General features: G+C 43.2%; 2 protein-coding genes across 3 annotated transcripts; both read right to left on the reverse strand.

Moving 5' to 3' along the window:
• Positions 1-2,086: 2,086 nt before the first annotated feature.
• LOC119030936 (histone H2AX) lies at positions 2,087-2,738 on the reverse strand. The gene has a single exon (XM_037118921.1). The coding sequence runs from the start codon at positions 2,658-2,660 to the stop codon at positions 2,232-2,234; it is 429 nt and encodes a 142-aa protein (XP_036974816.1). The 5' UTR covers positions 2,661-2,738; the 3' UTR covers positions 2,087-2,231.
• Positions 2,739-3,198: 460 nt separating this feature from the next.
• c2cd2l (c2cd2 like) lies at positions 3,199-24,076 on the reverse strand. Of its 2 annotated transcripts, none has more exons than XM_037118920.1 (15): positions 23,771-24,076; positions 23,054-23,486; positions 11,526-11,621; positions 11,141-11,260; positions 9,911-10,021; positions 9,189-9,302; positions 8,981-9,080; positions 8,760-8,892; positions 8,142-8,206; positions 7,749-7,870; positions 7,123-7,294; positions 6,924-7,016; positions 6,481-6,575; positions 5,675-5,888; positions 3,199-5,209 (listed from the first exon to the last, which is right to left on the reverse strand). In XM_037118920.1, the coding sequence occupies exons 2-15, from the start codon at positions 23,399-23,401 to the stop codon at positions 4,959-4,961; spliced, it is 2,034 nt and encodes a 677-aa protein (XP_036974815.1). In that variant the 5' UTR covers positions 23,402-23,486; positions 23,771-24,076; the 3' UTR covers positions 3,199-4,958. The 2 variants fall into 2 exon arrangements, with proteins under 2 accessions (XP_036974815.1, XP_036974814.1); XM_037118919.1 differs by having other exon boundaries at positions 6,481-6,614; positions 23,771-24,075.
• Between the last annotated feature and the right edge of the window lie 168 nt (positions 24,077-24,244).

Genomic DNA, 24,244 nt, shown 5'->3' on the forward strand with positions numbered 1-24,244 from the left:
GCCCGGCTGTTGCTGTTGGACACGTTGTCAAGGCCCGAGTAATTGGTTCAGCCTGTCCTGGGCTCGGTTCAAAACCCGGTGCGTCATGCTGCTTTTTGCCACAAATAAAACAGTCGGAGCAGACAGAAATATATCTGCGCGCTCTCCTCCGGTGATGGAAAGGTTGCGGTTGATTTTTAAGTCACACGTGTCTCAAGCATGTAATCACGTCTCTCATGGACGCCACCTGTAGAATTATGATGTATGAATGTCAGAAGGACTGGCTTTCAGATATTTCACTTCTTAAAATCATGTTAACTATGATGATGCTAAATCCCTTGAATATCTGTCTTAGATGTTCATCAACACGTCACCAGTTTTTAGGCACGTAAACAAGAGCAGTCGACAATTGACCTCTGGTGGAGAAGTCAGTGAAGTGCAACCTTCATCATCATGATTCATGATTGTTCTGACATGTCTTAAACCGATCTGAGTCAATCATGCCACGAGCCATAAGTGCAATATAGATCAACTGTATCTGTTTCTATTAAACAAGCCATTAAAAAACTGAAGTGAATGGGAGACAATAGAGAGAAATAATGGCTTCCTTCAATGAGGACCGGCTGCTTGAAGTGATGATTACTGAACTGTGTCAGAAGACATGACTTTTCTTCTATGCAGCCTAATGTGCTCTATTAATCCGTGTAGTATTAGACCACATCCCTTTCAGACTGGACCAAAAACATTATCTCTGCAACACTTACTCCTGCCCAACATCATAAAAGCAAACTGCTAGTTACATTTTATACAGAACAGCAAACAATAAACACGTGCATCTTTAATACATTTCAATAAATGACTCACATGGAAGTCTTTTGCTTGAATTATTGATCTGCTAGCACATGCATGTGGTTGATGGTACTATAATTAGAGGTGAGTTGTTGCAATTGGTGTGCATTAGTCCCTAAAACCATTTTTGTATTCTTAGTTTGAAAAGGTGCTCCATGGCTGAAGTTTGATTGATCAATTTGAGGATTGAAGTCATTCACACATCACATTGTTCATGCTAAACAAGCTGGCTGCAGCTGTTTGTGTCTTCACATGTGCAGAGGAAACACCTGGAGCTCGAAGAACCGTTAGCATGTTAGGTGGGCGTTAACCACACGTGTGCACAAACACGCTATTTAGGACACTTTTACCTTAACACAGCTGTTTCAATGGGTGAAATCCAACAGATGGTGTTCAACATGAATTGGCCCGACAGTCTGTCAACGCACATTAAATAATTTCCCCCTGGGATTATTATAGTATTTCTGATTAAACTGAGTATGAGGTGAATAAAACAAACTCAACCTCACACAGGAGTCCTGTAATAAGTCCCATCTAGACGCAGGGCTCAAAATAGCACCAGTTAGATGTTGCTAAAACATGCAGGTGGCTGGTACATTTTAATCCAAGAGAACTATGAATCTAGAAATATTTGATAATCTACTGGTGGCCTTTAACCCTGTGGACAAAAAAAGCTAACTTTGCAGCCCTTAGTGAAATCAGTTTGAGTGCAGTGAACAAGATATTATTGCACCAGCTACCAAAATTCATTAAACCAACATTTTTAAAAAATTGAGCATTTTAAATCCTCTTTTACAAAGGCACAATGTAAGGAATTAGACTGATTTAGTTCTAGTTTGGTTTATTTAAACAAGGAACGGGGCCAATCATGCACGATCAAACCCATTACTTCAGCTAATGTAGATCCTCAGCTTGAATGTGAGATGTAATGAATAAGTATGTGCACAATCTAAACTCAACACCTAGCCTGGATAAAAGCTGCATGGTCATGCTACAGAGGACCATATAAGGAGTAACCTGCAGGTTCATGGTGGTCAAAAGGAGGCCATCGTTCCTCCTGAACCTGTAATGGCCTGCTGGATCTGCAGCCAGTGTAAAAATCTGCGTGTACGGGCCGTTTCAGTTTACGGGGGATGATGAAAGATTAGCTAGCAAACTACATTTACTCGTCAGCTAATGTCGAGCAGACTCCTTTCCCCAAAAATACCCACACCTAGCTTAACATAGCCTGAGCTAATGACAAATGGTGATGACCACGTTTACAAAAACCAAACAAGCGTTTATTAAATTAAAAATGCGAAAAACTGGAACAAGACAAGCGATAAACAAGGAACGTTGCTCATTCAGAGAGATGTGGGTGGCCCTTAAAAGGGCCTTTGGGCTTAAAGTTATTAGCCGGGAAGCTAATACTCCTGAGATTGCGAAGAGGCCTTCTTTCCCGCCTTGCCGGAGCTCGGTGCGGACTGGCCGGTCTTCTTGGGCAGCAGGACCGCCTGGATGTTGGGCAGGACGCCGCCCTGAGCGATGGTCACGCCGCCGAGCAGTTTGTTCAGCTCCTCGTCGTTGCGGACGGCGAGCTGGAGGTGACGCGGGATGATGCGGGTCTTCTTGTTGTCCCTGGCGGCGTTGCCAGCCAGCTCCAGGATCTCAGCGGTGAGGTACTCCAGGACGGCAGCCAGGTACACGGGGGCTCCGGCGCCGACCCTCTCAGCGTAGTTACCCTTGCGGAGGAGACGGTGGACACGGCCAACAGGGAACTGCAGACCGGCACGGGAGCTGCGGGTCTTGGCCTTAGCGCGGGCCTTCGCTCCGGTTTTTCCTCTTCCAGACATTGTAGGTTGTTGAGTTTATCTTCCGAACGTAGCTTCTCGAATCGAAAGGTTGTAAGCAGTGAGGAAAAAATGGGACACACGACCTGGATATAAACCCCCGGCTTTGTCCCGCCCTCAGACGCGATTGGCTGCTGCGCGGAAAATGACCGCGTATGATTGGCTTTCAGAAGGCAAATGGCACCGGAAGTCAGTGACTATTGGTGTAACTGCTCCAGTGTCAAACCAATCGTGAAACGCAATATAAGAAGAAACCAAGGTGATTGGCTGTTGTCGTCCATGCCTCTTGTGAGTGGGTAATAAGTAAAAGGGGCGGGCAAAGACGACCAATCGCGTGTCTTCCCTCCCGGTTCAAGATTTTGGCGCTTTCTCAAAGAAAAAAGTAAAAGTAAAGCAAATAAAATGCAGAATTAATCAAAACTGATCAGCTAATTTAAACACTTTGTATATGTTGTGACTATAGCTGGCATCAGGACTAATGATGCAGAAATAGCAGATAAGAAACCATGATAAGCAACAGGGTCAAAAACAGACGTGTCAGTGATGTTTCAAAAATAATTTATTTGCAATAAATTTAACGCTTCAAATATAGCAGAAATCATACATATCTTTAATTTTTGCTGCTGCTTTCTTTTTTCACATTCCAGCCATGTAGATTTCACAATGTGCCTTTGACAAAGTGGCTTTGTTCTGTTTCTTCAGCATTTTCGACTTGGTTTAGTTTTGTAAAAGCACATCTGTCCATCAGAGTCCTTTTTGGAAGCAGTGTCTCCAGCCCTGTGATCCCTTATATTAGCCTTGCAAATAAACCTGAAGTTTAAATCTTAGTCGTTTAGTTTGGTTTTTCTGAAGTCCCATACTTAATGCAGTCAGTCTTTCTCTCTGACTAAACAGAAATGTCCAAAAATGTATGTACATTTCTACATACAGGTACTGTGGATGCAGCAGGTTTCCTCATATTTCTAATTGCTAGTAGCAGTTTCACTCCTAGCCCTGAGTGTGTCCTCTTAATCCATCGTCTAGTCATCCTGTTGCTCACGATCCCTCAGCAAAACGCCTCTGAACACTCCCTCCAAATTCCTTTTTTTTTTTTTTTTTAAACCAGACTGCAGGATTGTTGCCGTAACGACACTCGTGAGACTTGAATTTACTTAAAAAAGGAATACAGTATGATGATGCTCGTATTTCTCATACAGGATAGTTTTTGTTATGTTAAGTTTGTGATTATGAGCTGATCACGTGTCAGAGTTTGCTGCAACCCAACCAATGTGAGGCAGTGGCAAAATAAAAAAATCTTGCTGCTCAGTAATAAAAGTTATTGCAATAATGAAAAGTCAATGAGTGTCAACTAAGTCTCTATTATGTGTTTAAATGTACGTTTGACTAAAATTGGGCCAAAAGTAGCCAAGAGGAAAAGCAGGAAATTAATTTTTTCTTCTCTGACAGAAAAAAGTCAGATATTAAAAAAATGTTAAATCACTGCCTGGCTTGTAGTGTCTGATAGAGATCCTGGCTGGTAAAAAATCCCCAAAGTAAACTGAAATGCATCATTCCACCAGAAGTACCATTTATAAAATAAAATATACAATAAATATATTATCTTTTTTGCGTCTTACAGGAGATACAACATTGAACAACATTCTAAAAACCAATGTATAAGCAATAATGACTGGACATTACAGCTGGATTAAGACTGAATTTGTCAACTCGCTTAAACTATGTTCTTAAAATTACATTTTCATGGGAAAACACACAGCAATGTCTATTTTACAGCGTAATGCAACCATGATGAATATTTTTTTTTCAGTTGGGGGTAAAATAAATAGCACTTGTTTCATGAGAACCACATAATAATAAATTACCTTTATACAACCCATTAATTAAAAAAAAAAAAACAAAGTCCAAAGTGCAAACCAATAGTATCATACTGGCATCGTATATCATTAAATAGTTTGAGAGCATTCACACCATCGGGCACGCTCTAGTGTGTGTTCAAACAGGGCACAAGACGTTTCATTATAACCTCACCAAGCAGCAGATTTCCTCCAAAGAAAAAAGATTTCATGATCACATTTTCACTTCATTGATGTGATTTAAACATGACTTGTGTCCTGAAGGTGCAATAATTTCTCCTCCAGAGGGAAAAAAGCCCTCCCCAGAGGTCCTTGTACAGGTGACAGCCCTCCTGGGGTGTTCAGCCTGTCAAACACTGGACTATTACAAGGTTTAGCAATATCAGAATCCACAGAACAATCCTCTTAATGTCAGAATGAGCCATGTCCTACCCTTGACCGGTAATAATCAGTTATCCAGTGAGCTCGCTCCTCCGTTGGTAGCAGGGGCTTTGCCTTTTGATTTGCCCGACGAGCGGAAAGAGAAGCGTTTGATGAGACGTCGGGAGAAGCTGCCGGACTTCTTGCGGCTGCTGGTCGCTACCGCCGCAAAGTTATTGCCCATGTTGGAGACGTCCTCGTGGGACTGGCTGAGGCAGGACTCCTTCTCTCGATGCCTTCTGCGGAACAGTAGCTTCGACCCACTCTGCAGAAAGCTCACTAAAGGAAGCAGACAGAATACATCAGCGTGTTTCAGTGGCAATTACGTCCAAGTTGAAAAGGCTCTCAACAAAACACCAGTTTTATAAATTGATTCAGTTGTTTCGGAAGATTGCTCTCTTATCACACTCATATGCAAACTGAATTCAGCCCTGATTCAAACCACTCCAGTCCTTCAGATGTGTTCTGCAGCTCGGCCACCAGATGGCAGTAGCAGCACTCCAGACTCAGGCATGTTAAATTGCCTGGATATTAGACATTGCTCAGTTGAAGTTGTGATGTTATGTAAGGCTGTAAAAGATTTGCTACCATGTGCAATATTTAACTTAACAGCAGCAAGTTTACAAGCTATGTTGTATCCATCACTGATTTGTAAACAATTTGCAAAAAACAATATCTGAAAGGCTGAATTTAGCTGTTTATGGTAAGTTAAGACGTCGACTAAGACTACGACCTCCACATTACCTTTATGGTCCTTGAGGCTGCGTGTTTCCAAGGCACCAGTGGAACCAGTATCTGATTCCACATCATCCACAGACGGGCGCTCAGACACGTCCGACGGAGTGGTCTCGTCTGGGTCCTGGTGGTGCCCGGTGCCGTAATGGTTGCCATGCATGGCTGCGTCCATGGCTGCAGCGTAGCCGCTCGATAACGCACAGTCATCTTCTGAGAGCGGAACCTGATGAGTTATAGATATCAAATCCAATTGTGTCCAATTAATTAAGGGGTTTTATTGGACACAGGGAGAGAAATCAAAGTGTGTAAGTGCTTATTAGAATCGCTTTTCTGTATTTCACACTTTCAACTCGATAAGCTGCACATGCCCGTGACTTTCGTGTCAGGTTTCAGGTAGCAGCCTCCAACAATGAACACATTTCTAAAGGCTTTTAGGCCAAAATCAGGTCAGAATATTTTCATTTTGCCATAACGTGGTCCAATGGGAGGCTGTGACTAAATTTAGATCACAGTCATTTGGCCTGGCTCCACGACACTGTACTTTAGATTCCTTAAAAGCAGACTTTGGTTATGGTTTACGTATGCACATTATCACAAAAAAGAAGTTTTCACTTACACTAATAGCTGTGCAGCTACCTCACATCCCATTGATGAGTGTACCAATAGTGACAATGCAGGTTTCACATCTGAACAAAAGCACTTGCAGATAAAAAATGTTCTGGCAATCAACTGGTTACTTACCTCTGCTTTTTTTCTACCAGTGAAGGCATGAATTCAACAAACCGCTTCACTGGACACAGTTTTCATTCTCTGACCTTTGACACGCCCGAGATGATCAGCGTGCTCCTCTTCGTTGGAGTCTTCCGAGCTACTTTTGCGGCGGACTCCGTCAGCTGCCGGATGGCCGTCTCTGCAACAGGATCCAGGCCATTAGACAGGCGGCTGCTCTCTGAGCAACAAAAGCACAAATATGTACCTCAGAACTAAACTACAGAAATATATTAACATGTCTAAGAGAAATCCTTCATATCTAATTACACTTTGCTGTGTTTATCAGATCTTTTTTGTATTTTGCATGAGTCATGAACCTGTTTTAAAACTCTGTTAAGGTTTTTGAACAGGAGTACCTGCGCCTGGAGTGCACGATGCGTACTGAAAAGTGCATTCCTCTCATCTCATGTTACACTTCAGCTTGCTGCTTATCCTACTTTGCATCTGTTATGTAAAACAACGTCTGGCCTTTCAGCTGAGAACTCACTGCTGGAGTTGGGGCTGCCTCTGCCATCTGACAGGATGGTGGGTTTCTTCTCAGTCACCTCCACTTTGGATGGCGAGCGCATAGGTGATTCACCTAAAAGGTGTCACAACGCGTTACTGTTAAAGTTATCGCAGCATTTCTACGTATCTTGGTGCATGCCTGACCTGGCACACACTGGTAGTTTGTTCCGTAAATTTACCTGGACTGCGATCCAGTTTGAGTCGAGACTGGACAGTGGTGACGGTGGTGACAATGGTTCCGTCTGGCATGATGGTTCGGTCCACGTCGACCTTCTTGGTGGGGGTGAGCGAGGAGCGTAGCGGCAGAGCATTGTGGGCACTTCGAGGCTCCTCTGTTTCCACATACAGCAGCTGGAGGAGTCAGAAAAAAAAAACACATGAACTTTTCATTCGGCAAATGTGTAGAGGGGATGGACACTTCATTAGAAGGAGTGCACTTTAATAAAGAGGAAGGCACTTTATTTAAACTGACATCAGGACCGGCAGGGACAAATTCCAGATGACTAATCAGAGCCGGTCTGAGAGGTTGCAGGAGAGTCACACATCAACGGGGAGCAAATCAATATAAAATGTTAGCCTGCAGAGATACAGATGTTCAAGCTGGCTTTGAAGAAATATGTCAAGGGCAAGAAGGAAAAAAGGCAAGTTTGCTGAGAACAAGCACGACAGCGTACTCTGCATCAGCCGTTACTCAACACTCCCCCCTTTGTAGTGAATCTTTGTTTCACTCCAGCTTGCTTGATGTTAGATAATAAACTGTGATGTAACTCAACATTCAAAGCATGACAATGGTCTTGTTGCTCACCTCCGCTGTGACGGTAGCGTTTGGTGCCAAGCCGTATCCAGGCCCTATTGACAGAATGTGCTGTCCGGTAGGAACTTTGCACCGGGGGTCCAGGGTGATGGAGGCATGGCCCGGCAGGAATTCTATCCGGATGTAAAACAAAAAGAAGATCTTCACATATCTGTACCAACAGCATGAAAGCTGTTTCTCCATAAGTGATTCCGAGGCTATAAAAGGAGCAGCTCCCCCTGACATGTTATACGTCCCGAAAATGCTAACAAAGACGAGTCCGGTGAGGCTGCCAACAGTGCATTTTTAGACTGAGATGATTTTGCTTGAGCAGTTGAAACATTCCTGCTGATCAGGTTTCTGAACAGCAGCCAACAGTAAATTGCTATCAAAGAAAAGCCTTACGTTCCCTTTTGCCATTCCGCTCCAGAAGCCTCACTTTCAGCTCTTTGGTTTCTAGGCCCAGATCCCTTCAACACACAGGAAACAACTATGTTAGGTGCAAAGTTTAACCACTTACATACAAAATTACATACATTTTTTTAAAGGAACATTTCACCCATTTTTTTTTTTTTATCATGAAGTGATATGACTTCCTCCTTAAGATTATTTCTCCTTTATAGCCTGTGAAACATTAATATAATATCATTGTCACTGGTCCAGTTGTTGTATGCTTTCCTCTGTAACCCCATTCTGATGTGTTGCTGTACAATGAACAGAAAACAAACTAGTTTATAGCTGCAGATTTTTAAAAATGGTGGCCGAGTGCTGCAAGTTCTTGATCAATCAAGAATACTTTGCAATGTGAGCCCCACAAAGTTTCTGCTCTTTTTGGAGAATTCTAGCTCCCAGCAGTGACTTTTGGACAAGTAAAATAATGTAACAAGAAATGAATATCATATAAACTTCTTGAAGCTCCCCTGAAGCTGACTGAGAAACTACATATTCAGGGCTTTTTATGATGACACAAATGTACACAAACACAACACATGAGCAGTTTACATAATCCAGATGCCATCTTACAGAGTAATTTCTTCACTCCATTCCAGCGGGGCGTTGGCATTGCTGGGCACAGACAGGAAGCGGGTCGTCCTCTCTGTGGAGGGTTGGTCCAGGCTGAGGACACAGCACAGCTCCCCTGACCGAGACCACTGACCTGCAAAACACAGAGTGACACAGCAAGGCTCCAGCTATCAGCAGGAAGCAGGACGGAAATGATCCAATGCTGAGGGAGAATATCTGACCTTTATTTAAGGTCACCCTGAGCTGCCGGAGCAGGAGTCGTCTCACCAAGATGCTCTGCGGGACAGAGTTTAATCCCACCGACAGATGATCCATGGGGGCCTGGGAGTGTGCAGAAAAAACGTTTAGGATCTATTGTACATCATAGTCATTTATTTATTTCAGAAAACAGATCCTTTTTCGTTTGTCTTAACACTGAACATCTCTCACCAAGGGACTGGACGCACAAGCCTTGAGATTGAGGACCATGGCTGGCTGAGTGCTGAACAGAGTGTCCTCTATCAGTCCCTTAATCATGTCCAGGTCTGCCCCACTCTCAGTGCCCTGGGAAGAAATACAAGCAAATGATTACCCTCTGATATAAACCAATATGTACTGTAGCAAACTGAATTATTAACTCAGACTAAAATCTCAGTCCAAGAGGAACAAATGCAACATAATTGTTTACTGTTGCTTTAATCTAAAAGCCATTTAGTTCGTTCAAAAAGCATTACACCTTTGGGGGATGGAAGCAATCCCAATATTTCATACTTAGATTTGCCATGACTACCAAATTGAGTGGGTATCCCTGAGAGCTCTCTTCAACATTCAATATTTGTTTTTTTTCCTTAATTTGTTGACTTTGTTGCCATCTCAGACAAAAGGCATTAAATGCCATGCACATTTATGCAACGACGTTCAGGAACAGCATCTCCTCCATGACTCATGCTGAGATAAATGGTTTGGAAAGTGACTCACATGCAAAACATTTGTTTGTTCACTGAGATTTATGATGTCGGTCTCAGAAACAATTTGCATAATGTGTGTTTCCTTTATTGGAGTGTATGCGGCCTCTCAGTTTGAGACTTTTAAACACTCTCAGGGGCTGAGGATCTGCTGGCTGCACGAGGCAGACCTATCATATCAATGGTATCAATATCAGATGTTCTCACCTTTCTCTGCAGCTTGCACGGGGACACGGTCAGAGTAAATGATGGATGCTTGGAGAGAGTCCAGGAGATGAGCAGGCCCTCGTCCTCGACCTCCTCCAGACCCACCACCACCTGGCGGAGACAGACAGAAAACACTTTAGACATAAAGGCATGCAGTTACACAAGTTTATGATTTAGAAAGCTTTTATTCATTGTTTAATTCTGTCTGTCAGAGCTCGAAGGTGTTTGGTTGGACGTGCACCCAAAAGTGCAACTAAACCTTTGCACTGGTCAAACGGGTGTGTCACAAATTTAGCAGTTTAGTTTTTAGACAACTGAGGTCATCATAATTTCTTGTTGAGCATAATCTAGATGAAGAAAAACATGTATTAGCACCTTTATTCCTGTTTACAATCATAATTCATAATGTGTTAAATGTGCTATATGTAATTTTAGTTTAAAACATTCAAAAATGAAGTTAAGCTATCAACAGAATGTAAAGAAATAATAGTTTGAACGTCATTTACAGACATCTATGTGTTGTGTTGCAATATCTATTGCTAACCTTGCCAACCAGGCTAACCGTGCAAATCCTGGCCTGTTATTCTCTCGCAGAGCTGTAAATGGTCCCAGTTGCTCCCTGCAAGCATTCCCCACTGGGTCCCTCCACCCCGGGCCTGAAAACCTCCTCCTCTCTGTGGTACATAGCTCCTGTGCTAGCAGTGTAAACAACACCAACACTGCCCTGTTCATGAGAGCTCTACACAGATGAAGCTAATAGGGCTGCTAGCTGACCGGCTAACTGAGCTAAACAGCTAATGGCAGCTACAGTCAGCAGCAGTTAGCTGTTACTCTGTACTTGTTTGGAATATGAATTCAACAGGAGGCCAATCCTCACACTAATTGAGCTAAGGTAATTTATTTGGTACACCTAAATTATGTGGTAGTGCACATCAGTTAAAAAGTTAGGGGCACCTGTGCTAACAGTGTGAAAAATTAGTCAGGAGCCCCATTTATTATAGTTCACATTATGAAACACCTGGTGCTATTTGGCAGGAAAACAGATTTCTCATAACACTAGATCAGGGAAGTAGATCACTTCAACACAACGATCCTCTTAACAACAGAAGCGATTGTGTGTCGTGACTAGTAAAATGTAAAACAGCAGAGGGACGACGTGATTTTTGCGAACAGACAATGCAAATGATGCTCATGACAGTCATGTGCAAAAATCCAGGTGTGCTTTTGTACCTTTGTCACCATAGGTGCTATAGTGATCTGATAGGTGTCCATGGAAACAGCAGCGTGTGACTGCTGGGTGACCGTCACAGGAAATGACACCGTGTCCACCCAACATTTACAGTGTAGAACCTGCAAAACAGGAAGAGGTTGACAGTACTGAAATGGGAGAAAATCAGCTTTGCCTGTTAAAAATCCACATTTTTCAGCTGTATCTCATTGACTTGACACAGAAATTTGGTCCAGAGACTTTTTGTTTTGTTTTGTTTTGTTTTGTTTCATGTGTTGCTCCAATTAAAAATGTACTGGGTGAAAAATGTGGTCTTCAGAAGTTATATCCCTGCATGTGTATGCTATAAAGCTATAAAGAGCATGGACTACAACAAAGAGTACCTACCATTCGATGTGCCGATTGGTCAGTGCAGGTCACACTATCAATTGCAGAGGCAGCAGTTAACTGGAGACTGCTGTCAAAAGTGATCTGGATGGAGCTCTGAGAGAGAGAGAGAGAAGGAGAGAGAGAGGAGAACAAATGTCCTAAATATTACATAAGAGAAAGAGGAGAGACACTTGGGGATAATATGAAAGGTTCTACACTGCACTGATGTAGCCTTTGATGCAGCTGGTTAGCAGTTAGTCACATTTTTTCATTAATTCTTACCATGTTTGGTATCGGACATGGGACACCTTCACTGATCTCTGTTCAGTGATTGGACGTTCACTCAAACATGGTACAGATCTTATTGGTCGCATGCCAATCATGCAAAGTAATCCTTTCTGATGTACCATTTTGCTAATGATTATTTTGGGTGTTGAGCATGTGGTTGCCTGTCATAGCATAGCATTAGTTTAATCCCATTCTACTCTAAGGGGCTTTATAGACAGATCATTTGTAAGAACAATAACACCAATGCACGGAAGTCAAATTTGTTCAAAGATTTGGACGGTACACAATAATAACATGATATCACATATCGGAAAAATAAGCTATGCTCCCAACAGGCAGCATCGTTTTGCCTGCTGTTCATGTGTTTTTGTCCAAGTCATGTTGCCGTACCTAGCTGTCCAAGATGGCAGACACGTAGCGCATGCACTGCTCAGGTCGGACAGCTAATCAGATCGGGTAATGACAACACTGACAGACTGATGCAGAAGCATGCTGGGCTCTGCCTACTCAGGCCTGTGAGAGCTGACCAATCAGAGCTCACTGGGCTTTTTCAGGGGTTGGGGCCTTAAAGAGACTAAAACGAAGCCATCATAGAACGGTTAAGGGAAGCACTGTAAGCAGGACGCAATGAGATAAACAATGTGTTTTCTGAATGAACCTATTCCAGTGGTCCAACATAAAACCATCCTCCTGAAATTGAAGGTACTATGGGCCCTTTAATGTGTGTTAAGTTTGTAATGATAAACGTTCAGACTCTCATAAATGCGTATGGCTCGATGGATGCCATTGCCCACAAACACAAGGTTAATACCAGGCAGCTCAGTGGATTTGTGCACTCAGATGAACAGTGCCTGAAGATACTGGCAAACAAATGACAACATATGTTTAACCAAAGGGCGAAAAAGGAGTACGTTCGAGTTAACATGGGCTTCTCTTATAATGCAGTAGTGGTGGATTTCCTCTCTCTTGGTCAGTCAGAGCACTCTGCGCCTCAGCCACACAACAGCCTCCATTATCGAGGCTGCATCAGTCAATGCTTAGTCATGCTTACAGCTCAGCAGCTTTTACTGTATGAGTGTCGGACTTGGAAGATACCCCTTAACAAGGGGAATTAGTGTCTCGGTTGTAAGAAAAGATTCACCAGAACAACACCAGTGGCCTACTATCATAGCTTGAGTGTTGCCAGAGGATGTGTTTCAATAGACGGCTTAACTTGGCTCCGGAGATGCAAGTGAGAGAAAACAAATCCCCTATTGTCAGGGCATATGTTCCTCTAGGTCCAAGTCCAATCTCTATCAAACACAACAGAGGAGGCGGGGCAGAGGTGGGAGGATGATATAACAAAGTTTCTGGTGTGTGTGTGTGTGTGTCAGTGTTCCAACCAGGAGGGCAGGAAGCCAAGTGCAATGCTGCAAGCTTACGTAGTTTCCCTGGACCATCTCTGCAGTCACATGACTACAGCGTACAACCCGTCTGTGTTTACTTCGGTCGGCTGGAGCCTCTAAAACTGCTCAGTCACCCAGCCGCTCATTACTACATCCAAGTGTAGAGCAAATATGACGTCATGCATTTTTCAGATTTAGATAAACCCATAAATCACAAGCTGCTCTGCTGTGTATGGCTCATGGATGTGCACTGCTCTGATGGTTTGTGTCACTGCAGTCAAACCACCACAGGCATTTTTTCATAATGAGGCTAATCAGAGTCAGCAAAATCTTGTGATATTCCTAAATGTCAGTGTTGTCTGGGACACAAATTCCGCAACACTGAATATCTTTCGAGCAAATCAGCACTACATTTCTAAGATGACTTTTCTCTGCATTTTGCTTTTATTAGATATCTGATATAGTATAGGACAGATACAGGTTAATATAAGAGAACGAGTGGGCTATGACCTTGACCGAAATAAATACATATGCATATGAGTTCAAATATCATATATTTACCGAAACAGATATATCTATGGTCAGAATCAAACCAGGGACATTGAATTTATATGTATACACAAGGGATGCACCAGTACATCATCTCAACATTGGTGTCAGCCAATGTTCACCTTGTTGACTGACTGCTGATGGCACTGACCAACATTTATCTGTTGTGTTCCATCAATTAACATTCATGAGCTACTGGCTCGTGACATCCCTGCCATCAACTGCTGTAGCCACTTGTTAGCAACCGCCTTTTCTAAAGACAGTAATTCACATGTGGGGTAGGCCTACTGAGTGATGTATTTGTGTTGTAGAACAAAATGTGAAAATATCTTAAGCTTGTAGGACCACATTTCAGCCAGTTAACCGAAAATCAATTTAAAAAACCTTATTTACAGGTTTAAAAAAAATAAAATAAAAAACTTTTTTTAAATGAATACTTCCTTGTGTCTACAGCGCTGAAGGGACAAATAACAACAAAAGTCAAATAAACAACAAAATTATTGGTATCAGCTATCTGTCAAATTATAATTTTACCGGCCAAGAATTTCACAGTCAAACATTTATAAACATCTATGTTTATGTCTCTAATCCTCCTATATTACATTTTTCAGACCAAAACACCCGCAAGTCCAGACCTCGATTTAAGGCAAGCCACGGCACATTTACAGCAGATTTATGTTTTCTTTTATGTCAAACATTCTAATCCATGACAAATAGAAACTGACAACCTAGAAAAAACATGATGACTTAATATCTTTGTGAACTGCTTTAGGACAGACAACATCAAAGGCTTACCATTATAGGTCAGCCAAAACCTTGCATGCCGGAGAGAAGGTTGGGTCATTGCACTTTTAGACTCTGACTCCAGGGGTGCTGATATCAATCTCTGCTGAGAGTCACTTCCTATAGTCCCAGTATCATGTTTAGAGGTTTGATACAGCGCAAGATGTGTATGTGCTCGGAGGTTTTCCGAGGTTTTTAGGTCTGTCATATCACTGTAATGAAATCTGGTTGGAAAATATTTGAAAAGATCTATTTAAGGTCAAGCTTAGGATATCGAACAGTTATCTCTTCGTTCAAACTGAATTCACTCAGACATTTTGCATCCATTGGCTTCTTAGGTAGCCATCTGGCGCTCTGTGGTGTTGTGTATCCTCCTGGCAGAGGCTACAGAGCTCATTTTGTCATAGAGAGGGCAAAGCTAGGAGCATAACCACGGATTTGTCCTTGTGAACCACCGCTGATCAACTGTGTGTGTTTGTGTGTGCGTGTGTGTGTGTGTATAGAGTATTTCTGGAGAGGGAGACAGTTCCTGAGGACATCAGTGGTGTCACTTCAGGTTTGTCAGCGTCGCCCCCTTTGGGTCCGGCTGGCTGAACGCCTCTGAAAAGCATGTGGGTCAACCAGAAATACACTCCCCCTGTGGCGTTTTTTGACCCTTTCCTGCCTTTTCGTTTAAAAGTGAGTATCTGAGGTTCAGGCTACAAAAAGGCACATATTTTGTGGTGTAAAAAAGGTATTTCTAATTGTATATTTAGTTTACTTTTAGGAAATAATGAAACACTCAGGTCTCAGAATTTAAACTGAAATGGGAAACATTAAAGCCCACATACACACAGTGTAAATGTTAGCAAACTAACAAGCTAAAATAACATTTTATCCTTTAGATAAGAAACAACAAAACATCCAACATTCATGATATAACTTGGTACAACAAAGCAAAACCCATAAGGATGGACATGTTTGCTCCTAGCACAGCAAGCTAACACACTTAAGTAAAATGGCTCAAGTTAAAACAATTACTTTCCAAATTTCAGCAGGGGAGCAGTGACACTGTGAGCATGTCAGCATGCTGAAGTTAGCGTTTAACCTTGATAGCTTTGTTTTTCTTTTGTAAACCAATAAAACATCCAACATTCATGTTTTGGAATTTAAATTCAAATTGTAATTATTTTAAACTACATTGACACTGCTAACATAAAGCAAATGTTGGAATGCTAACATACTTAAATATGATGGTGAACATGGTTAACATTACCTGTAAATTTCAGTAATGGAGCACTATCACTGGGAGCATGTTAGCATGCCAAGGTTAGCACGTAGCCTGTAGAATCACTGTAGATGTAAAACTATGAACTAATCCCATCGGGCCATTTGAGTGTGTTTGTGAATTTAAGTTTATATTTTCAGTTTCATTTTTTTCAGTTTGAGAACTGGTCTAGATGGAACAAGATTGTGAGACTCTGCATTTAGGATTCAGTTTCACCTCACAACCGGTTCAGGTACTTTGCAACATTAGAATAATGCCTCATTTGTTTCTCCACTTTCACTGCTGAGCCTTGTGAATTAATCCCCTAAGCAGAGAGGTTGTAAAATCGATTTTAAAATTATTGGTCATTAAAAGTTAAAACAGGCTGGTGAATTAGAATTTCATCAACTGCTGTGACTGAGGTTGGTTTCTAACACAATCACAGCAAATGAGTGCTGAGCGCTTAACATCCCTGGCTGTTAAGAGGAAATCTATTTGAGCATAATCGCAGGACATTAATCATCTACCGGCAGCTCGCAGTCAGAGAGAGAAGAAGTGAACTGTGGCCTCGGCTAATCACCAGCCTCTTCACAATTGCACTTCTTGAATGGACAGGGAGCTCGCTTCCCTGCAGATGTACACTCTATGTTCTATCAGTTTTCCTCTTCAACCCACTGAACCCCGTGATGACGGCTTGGCATCATGTGTCAGCTGCAGATGTGCAAACACGGTCTGACGATGCTGCTATGATCTGCAGGTCTGACCAAGCCAAACCACTTCCAGTCCTTCAAGCCTCCTCCACAAACTAATCCAGCCAGAGACATCTGAATAGCTCCATATCAGGTCCTCCTGCCAAGGCAAGATTATATCCGGGGGCTTCCGCTGTAATTCTTCAGACATTTTCTCTGGATAAACAACTGAGTCATGAAATGAGCTGCATCATGGGATTACTGTTCAAAGGTGCAGGAGGTGCCTTTTATGACTGCTGAACAGATTCATGTGTCTCCAGTTTCTCTGCTTAACCGGCTCATGCCAGAGCAAACCATTCGGATACATTTAATGTCTTTCTACCTTTAATAAAATGATTTGGGCATAAAGTAAAATCTTGTCACACACAAGTCGTCCTTCTTTTGACATTGCTGCAGCTGTGATGGAGCCTCAGGCCAAAAAAACCCTGGTTTACAGGGACACAGGAAGCGTGGGAAGGGAGGGTGGGGGCAGAGGTCTTCTTAGCAAACCCATAAGTCAACACCATCAGACTAGAGGTGGGATTGACATGTCTTCAAAATTGTGAACCCAGCTGCAACACATGGCCAGCGCTCCATCACTCTGCTTTTCACCCCGGGGTTGGCATTGTCTCCTCTAATCTTTATCACAACAGAGGCACTCGTCGTCTCCTAGGCCCTATTGGACATAAAGCTGCGGAGATGAAAATACAAATCTTTCGACTAAACATCCTCAAAAAAGGAGCTGTACGCGTCACCGTCACTGACACCTCATCTCTTGTCTCCACATTGTCACTGTAGCTCGTGTGATCTGCCGCTGTTCGTTGCATTTATGTAACAACTCCCAGCCTCCCTGTCAGGATTCATCCCCCCCAGAGCATTTTGTAGTCTCGTCTTGTCGTTTTGAATACTGGATTTCAGGGGTCAGGGTCAGGTCTGCCCTTAGGGTCGTCAGTCTTCTGCATGGGTGCAGCAGACTGACGACACTCAAAATTAGTGAGACACGATGAGCTGTAAGCTAGCAGAGTTCAGAGTCCCAGATCAGTAGTGGAGGGCTCCTGGCTCACGTCATTGTCTGCTGGATATCGACGAAAGCAGCTGAACAAGGCTTTTTGAAATGAGCGCTATTATGAACTACAGACAGTAACCACTTATCATCATAATAATACTGATCAAAATTGCTATATTTCACCAAGCAGAGCTCTAGAGCCCTGCTTTATGAAGCTCAACACTTTTTTATCTTGTGACGACCCTACCTGATGATCAATACCAAATAGCCAAAGAATGCAAAAACTGTCAGTTTCTTATTGCGAGAGAAACCTCCATAATATTTATCCATATTACTGTGAACAGCTACGTCCTCTGATGTGTCATTCATGCAAGAGACAGACGTCCTGTAATTGTCATTTTGTGTTTGACAGGGATCTCAAGAGCAACCGAGGCTTAAAAACTCTTTTACTGTACGCGACAGGAAACGTCTGCAGTCTTTTTTCGGCTCCTTTTACCACATCATTTGTTCATTAATAGTCAACTGTCTGAGCAAGACGCTGCAGCAAACTGGCAAATAGAAGACCTAGCAAGACTAAAATTCACCTCAGTTCTCGTTGGAGCAAACGCATTGGAGATGTTATGTATCGAGTTACAAGGGTGAACTGTATGCCGGTGTGGATAAAATGCTTCAGATAACGTTGAGTAAATGAGATAAGAACCAGGAAATCCACGACGAGGTATCACCTTTTTCACTGCTTACTCCTTGACCCAGATGTCAGAAGTCTCACATGAGCATTTCCCACACTATGGAAAGCCACAAAGGCCAAAAACACTTGAAAGTGATGTGATATGGATAAAATTATCTTTCACCATATATGTTATGTTGTGTTATAATGAATCGCCCTGCTTATTGATTTACTATATTGTCTAAAATGGTCTGATTCTTAGAGATATGAGAGTTACAACTACCAGTATGATGGTATACAAGGCAAAACACCAAAATCTCTGACTGCTGACAAATTCATATCTCCACACAGTACACAGTATATGGTCCTATTGACCATCCTATAAAGGGGCTCCTGTCCAGTAACTGAATCTGAAATAGAGGGACTTTCATATTCATATACTGGGTTCCATAACCAATGTGAAAAATGGCAATAGATCATGTGTTGTCTGCACTTTGAACAGCTTTTACAAAGGCAATATTTGAGAGCTTTCAAGGTGATTAGGCAGGTTTTTTTTATTATCTTTGGACAGTGCCAGGCTAGCTGATTCCTCCTGCCTCCATTTATTTATGCTAAGCTAAGTCAATTGGTTTCAGGCTCAAGGTTAAAGGGGTTCTGTGGAACTTCTGTGTTGTGCCGGGAGTCATTAGTTTAAACTAACTTTAGCTAGTGTTACTCCGTCTCGGAAAATCTTCATCTTGCTCATTCATCTTGCCTTTATTTGGATAAATTTCAACATAATTATTTAAAGACCTCTGTCAGCATCTATCTTCAATGCCACAGAAGTACTTAGGTTAATGCTATAAAGGATTGGTGCTAATCCCCACACAATGACACTGAAGCCGTATCTCCATTGCCCGGCGTTCCTCCAGGGAAGCTCATGTTTGGCCTGATGCAGAAACATAATTAATGAAATGCGAGTTAGAGGAGAATGTGAGTCTTCGGGAGACGCAGCCTGGACAGTGGCTCTAGTGTCGGTTTTCCACAACAACATGCCTGGCAGGTGGCAGGTGCTTACTGTATGTGGGACGCAAAGAATGAGAAGTGACTCGCTTTGTGGTCATTTAATACTCGCCAAGGCAGGTTTTTCCAGTCGCGTTTTTCATGGAGGAGGGGAATAAACAGAAAATGCGTTGAACAAGATTACAACTCTGAGCCTTGAGGGGACAGAGATAACTGGCTGTTGCAACATGTCACTTACACTCCCTTTCACTTTTAATGCATCTGTCTGATATTTAAAAAAATGACAAGATGGAGACCAAGCATGTGACCTTTGAGGTAAACTGTGTCATTTTGGGGAAAAGGTCTGGATTTTCTCATGCCTAAACAAACTAAATAAACAAACTGAAACACAGTTTCATACTATTCTACTTTGTTTATATGTGGCGGACCCCGCCACCTTTCTAGCAGTTAACAATCCTGAGGACGTTATTTTCCTCTGAGAACAGCTTGTTTCATGGGGAGAAAAATAAGCACTACAAAGAATACTGATTTGTATTAATAACTCAATAATACCGTAAATACCAAAATTTAGAGAGTTTGGATTTCTTCTCCAAAATGACATAGTGCTCCTTTAAGTTATATGACAAGGACCCTGTGTCTTTAACCATTCTTAGATAGAGTACTCCAGGTGTTTCTATTAAACCAAACACGCTTGATGATTTGTTTATCCCAGTATTGCGTCCAAAAGTTTCATTAACAAACTCACGAGTGCATTTGCATGCAGCCCAGACACGCCGGGAATAACAGATTGCTCTGCACGCAGACACAATGACTAGCAGATATTTCATTGTGATGGGTGAGTGCGGGGACGCTCTGGCTCACACTCTCCGTTCACAAACTAAACACCACATGGACGCACAGACACGGACAGCTTGTGTCCATCTCCTCCTCCACTGACGCATTCACCCAGTTGGAGTCGGGAGAATTATCTTACAATAAACATGCCTTTCTCACAGCTGGGCATAAAACTTTGTATATACACCTTAAGGTCATACGGTCATCATAGATCAAACCCAAAGAGAACCATTAAGGTATGAGGTTTCGTATCCATAGAGTTCTTTACAAGACAAATTAACTCGGAACTCCACTGGAAAGACTCTCAGCAAACACTCCAAAGTTCACCCAAGGTTCACCCCGATGTTTTTTCTCGGTAACTGAGAGGCACGGAGGTCACAATGGATCAACTAATTAGGCCATTGTAAGATAACTAAGCTGGCACACTCCAATTCACCAACACATATGAAAGGGAAGCCGGTCGAGGGAATCACGCCGCTCTGTTCTCTGACCTCTTATTATCGGCACTAAAAAAAAAAAAGATGAGCACTGATGAAAATAGAGGCTCAGTGGGCTTCACGCTGCATACCAAAGCACATGTGGCATGCACAGATCATACGTACAGAAATTCAGACCATGAAGGATTCACATTAAGAAACATGGACATGAAGCAGCTGCAGTCTTGAAAGCTCCTTGAGCTCCTCTAACCCCAGTGTGTTCTCCACAATAATAGCAGACAGAATATATTAAAGTCTATACATGACAGTGTATTTCAGGCTGTCGCTTATCCCTTCCCAGATAAGGTATCATCTTCTTAATAAGAACCAACACTGTCAAACTTTAAAGGAAGAGTTTGACAGTTCGGCAAATATGCTTACTTGTTTTCCTGCAGCGACTGAGATAAGACACTCAATGGATGGCAGACAGTTAGCTTAGCTTAGCACGAGGAATGGGAACAGAGGGAAACAGCTAGCCTGGCTCTATCAAAGGGTAAACATAAATCCACTAACAGTAGAGACTTACCAATTTAAGGTGTAGTTTTTCAGAAATGACCAGAATTTTAGGTTATCTCCAAAACTATAGGAGCAGTGTAACTTAATCATGCTCACTATAATGGAGTTACTTTCACATAGCCAGACACATCTCCACAGCAGCAGCCGTGTCATGCTGGAAAAAGGCCCATCTGCAATTGTCATACTGGTGCAGTGGAAGACATGTTTTGCATGTGGGGAGTCGAGTCCTGCCATAAAAATGGCTAAATCACTGCAAAAGAAAAGGTAAAAGCTGCTAGCTTGTTTAAATTATATTGTGAGCAACCAAGTTATTTTAGAGCAACTTGCCTCGCTGGCTCGGAGGTTATTGTTGTTTCATGTAGTGATGAGGATTTTGACAGATAGAAGGGGTCAACAGGCACCCAAAGACACTTTGTCTACATCCGGAAAGTCAGACTGTGTTCATCTTTACCGTTGCTATGTAGCTGTCTTTGGGTGTATAGCAATTAGCTGCCGTTAGCAAGTAGCTCAGCTAGCTATGGCTAACAGGAGACTGACTCAGCGGAGGCTCATCTTAGAAAGAAACTTGAATTCATACAGCATACAATTGTATTTCTATCTTTTTGGTAAGAAAAGTAGGTGTAAATATCCTTTCTTAACATTTTTTTTGGTTTGTTAGTTTACTTATTCGCCTAAATAGCGAACTCTCACAACTAAACATTTCAGGGGGCTAACAAACCATCACGTCTTGCAGTATTAGAAAAGAGGAAGGCCGTGGCTAGCTCATTAGCATGCTAACTTCAGCAGACATATACAGGTCTGTGACTTGATGTCAACACTGTCTGTTTCGTCACATTCGGTTTATAAAGTCAGCTCATAATATCTTACACAGTGCTCCTTTAACTTTTGGAGCTGGGTGATGTGGCTGAAATCTTAATCATGTTAATAACTATTTTTAATGCAACACAAGTTAAATAATCAAATTAAGATGTTATGATACCACCTGTGTTCCACTGATAAACAGATAAAACTCATAATATACATTTTAACTTGCAGTTGCTTGGATCAGATAACTCGGAGAGCTGCACAATACAATAAACCCTGAACGATGATGATGACATACTGGTATTCGAATGTCATATATTCACTCCTGTCTGTGTCTGGTTGTTGGCAGAGTTATGGATTTATTTTGAACGCTTGCACCACCCCTTGAATGAGTATTTCTCCAAAAGTGTTGAGTTGAACATCTGAGGAGCGAGCTATCAGTCAGCCGTGGTGGGGGTGAACCTTTATGAATCCGAACGGAGGGCTGCCTGTTGTGCACGTTCACGCCGTGGATTGATCTGACCCCTTTAAACTCTCCGCCAACTCATCTTTCATTCAACACACAAACACAGTTCCTACAAAGGGGGGACGGGGGGGTCAGGGATCCATCTCCTCTTCCAGTGCTCATAGGAGACATCCGACTGTGTGGCACACTTTGATTCACACAGATCAAGAGAACTATTAAAAAAAAAATAAAGTAGGCAGATATTTAGGACCTCAAAATAAGCCTCGAATGACTGCCAGGTCTACCGACTGTCTGCTGCATCCAAGAACTAAACTAGCTAATAATGTTAACAAAATTTGATGAACTCAAGTAAAAGAAAAAGGTGAGACAGCCATTCCTCTGTTCTCATCCCATTGTGATCCAACACATTCATTTCCCCCCCTGCAGGCTGGGAGGAGGAGGGGGGTACCAGACTATTTTTACGGTGTGTGGGTGTTCATGCCGAGGCTACGCTGGCTGGTCTTGCCTCTCCAGCTCTTCTGTGCATTGATTCAGAGCTGTTACGCAAGCCTCCCTCTGCCCCCCCATCCTCTCGCAGATTAGACACTCCAACTCCCACACCTCCACCTCCACCTCCATGCCCACACACACTTGCAGCGCACATGGGCACACTGGCTCCATCCGCCCTTTAACTATTTATATCTGCTTGCTGGAGTAACCTTAGGCGTGCTCCTCTACACATCCAGCTCCTCGTTTTTTGCAGCATGGTTTTGAGCTGCACCTCCTCCTGTTCAAAGATCTCAGATTAACAACTCACCCCATGTCTGCACGCCTGCTCATTCAGGGCTTTGACCCAGCTCCTCTGCCAGTGCTCCCTGAAGGACTTGAAGGAGAACAGGGAGGTCAGCAAGCCTTTAACCCCAGCCTCAGATGCACGTCCTCCATCCCGGCCAGCGCGGATCTTCAACAGGAAGCCCCACACACCTCCGGCCAGGCTGTGGCGGGGCACCTGCTCCTGCAGCCAGGCCGGATCCCCTCCTGTCTTCCTGGCTCTCCGCAGCCGCAGGAGGGTCAGCGAGTACTGGAGCAGCCATCCCAGCACGATGAGCAAGGAGGCGAGGAAGAGAGCCACCAGACACAGCCAGCCCAACTCCTGGAGCTCCATCAGCGTCTCCCGGAGCCGCTCATACCACCAGGTCCGGATGGAAATATCAGGACTGTCAGTGCGGGCAGGTCAGCTGCCTTCAGCCCTGTGAGTGGCAGCAGTTAGTGTCAGTCATCTTGATTCAGCACTCATAAGTTATAACAGAGGAACAAGGTGGCTATGACCGCATTAACTTTCATTTTCCTGTCTTTAATCACCACCTGTGTTTATATAAAGCCAGACGCTCACGCGCTTAAAACCCTGCGCTATAAACGCTGCGTAGATGTCGGAGAATGAATCATGCACTAACTAACAGAAGCGGACGGGTGCTGCGCCGCTCCACGCACCAAACTCCAAAATAATCGATCGAGGCTTCACACCAAGACCTACCGTTCAACTTGTTAAGCGCTCCGAGCTGCAGGCTGCAGGTAATCGAAAGCAACGCATCGGTAACGTGAAGCTGGCTTCGTGGCGATGCGCAGCGGTGCCAACAACGCACGAGCGTGTCCCATCTCCGAGTCCCCCTCACGCGCGGCGCGTCGACGGCCTGCTGTCAACCGTCAGTCCGACTAACAGTCAGCCGTCCGCTCCCGGTCGGTGCCTCGCACACTGCCAGAGGTTTCGGTCGGTCGGTCCCCGCTGCCTCCGCAACCGTCTCTCTCTACAATGATGATCTGACAAACAACAGCAGAGACCTGCAGGGGGCGCTGCAGGGGAGCACCGCAGCGGCCAGGAGGAAGTGAAATGTGGAGCCTTCAAAGTAAAAGCAGAAAACTTAAAACAGAAAAACAACAAAAAAAAAACAATAGTTTTTTCATCTGTCGACAACTCTTGTTTATCAAATCAGACTCATCAGACTCAAAA

Source organism: Acanthopagrus latus, chromosome 13 (assembly GCF_904848185.1).
Source record: "Acanthopagrus latus isolate v.2019 chromosome 13, fAcaLat1.1, whole genome shotgun sequence".
NCBI lineage: Eukaryota > Metazoa > Chordata > Actinopteri > Spariformes > Sparidae > Acanthopagrus > Acanthopagrus latus.

Bases quoted from the DNA above. Each gene is read 5' to 3' on its own strand.
- LOC119030936 (XM_037118921.1), bottom strand. From the start codon at position 2,660: ATGTCTGGAAGAGGAAAAACCGGAGCGAAGGCCCGCGCTAAGGCCAAG.
- c2cd2l (XM_037118919.1), bottom strand. From the start codon at position 23,401: ATGGAGCTCCAGGAGTTGGGCTGGCTGTGTCTGGTGGCTCTCTTCCTC. The intron at 7,871-8,141 runs GTAAGGCTTTTC...ACATCCGGATAG, and splicing joins GCGGAATGGCAAAAGGGAAC to AATTCCTGCCGGGCCATGCC. The intron at 7,295-7,748 runs GTGAGCAACAAG...TGACTCCTCCAG, and splicing joins ACGCTACCGTCACAGCGGAG to CTGCTGTATGTGGAAACAGA.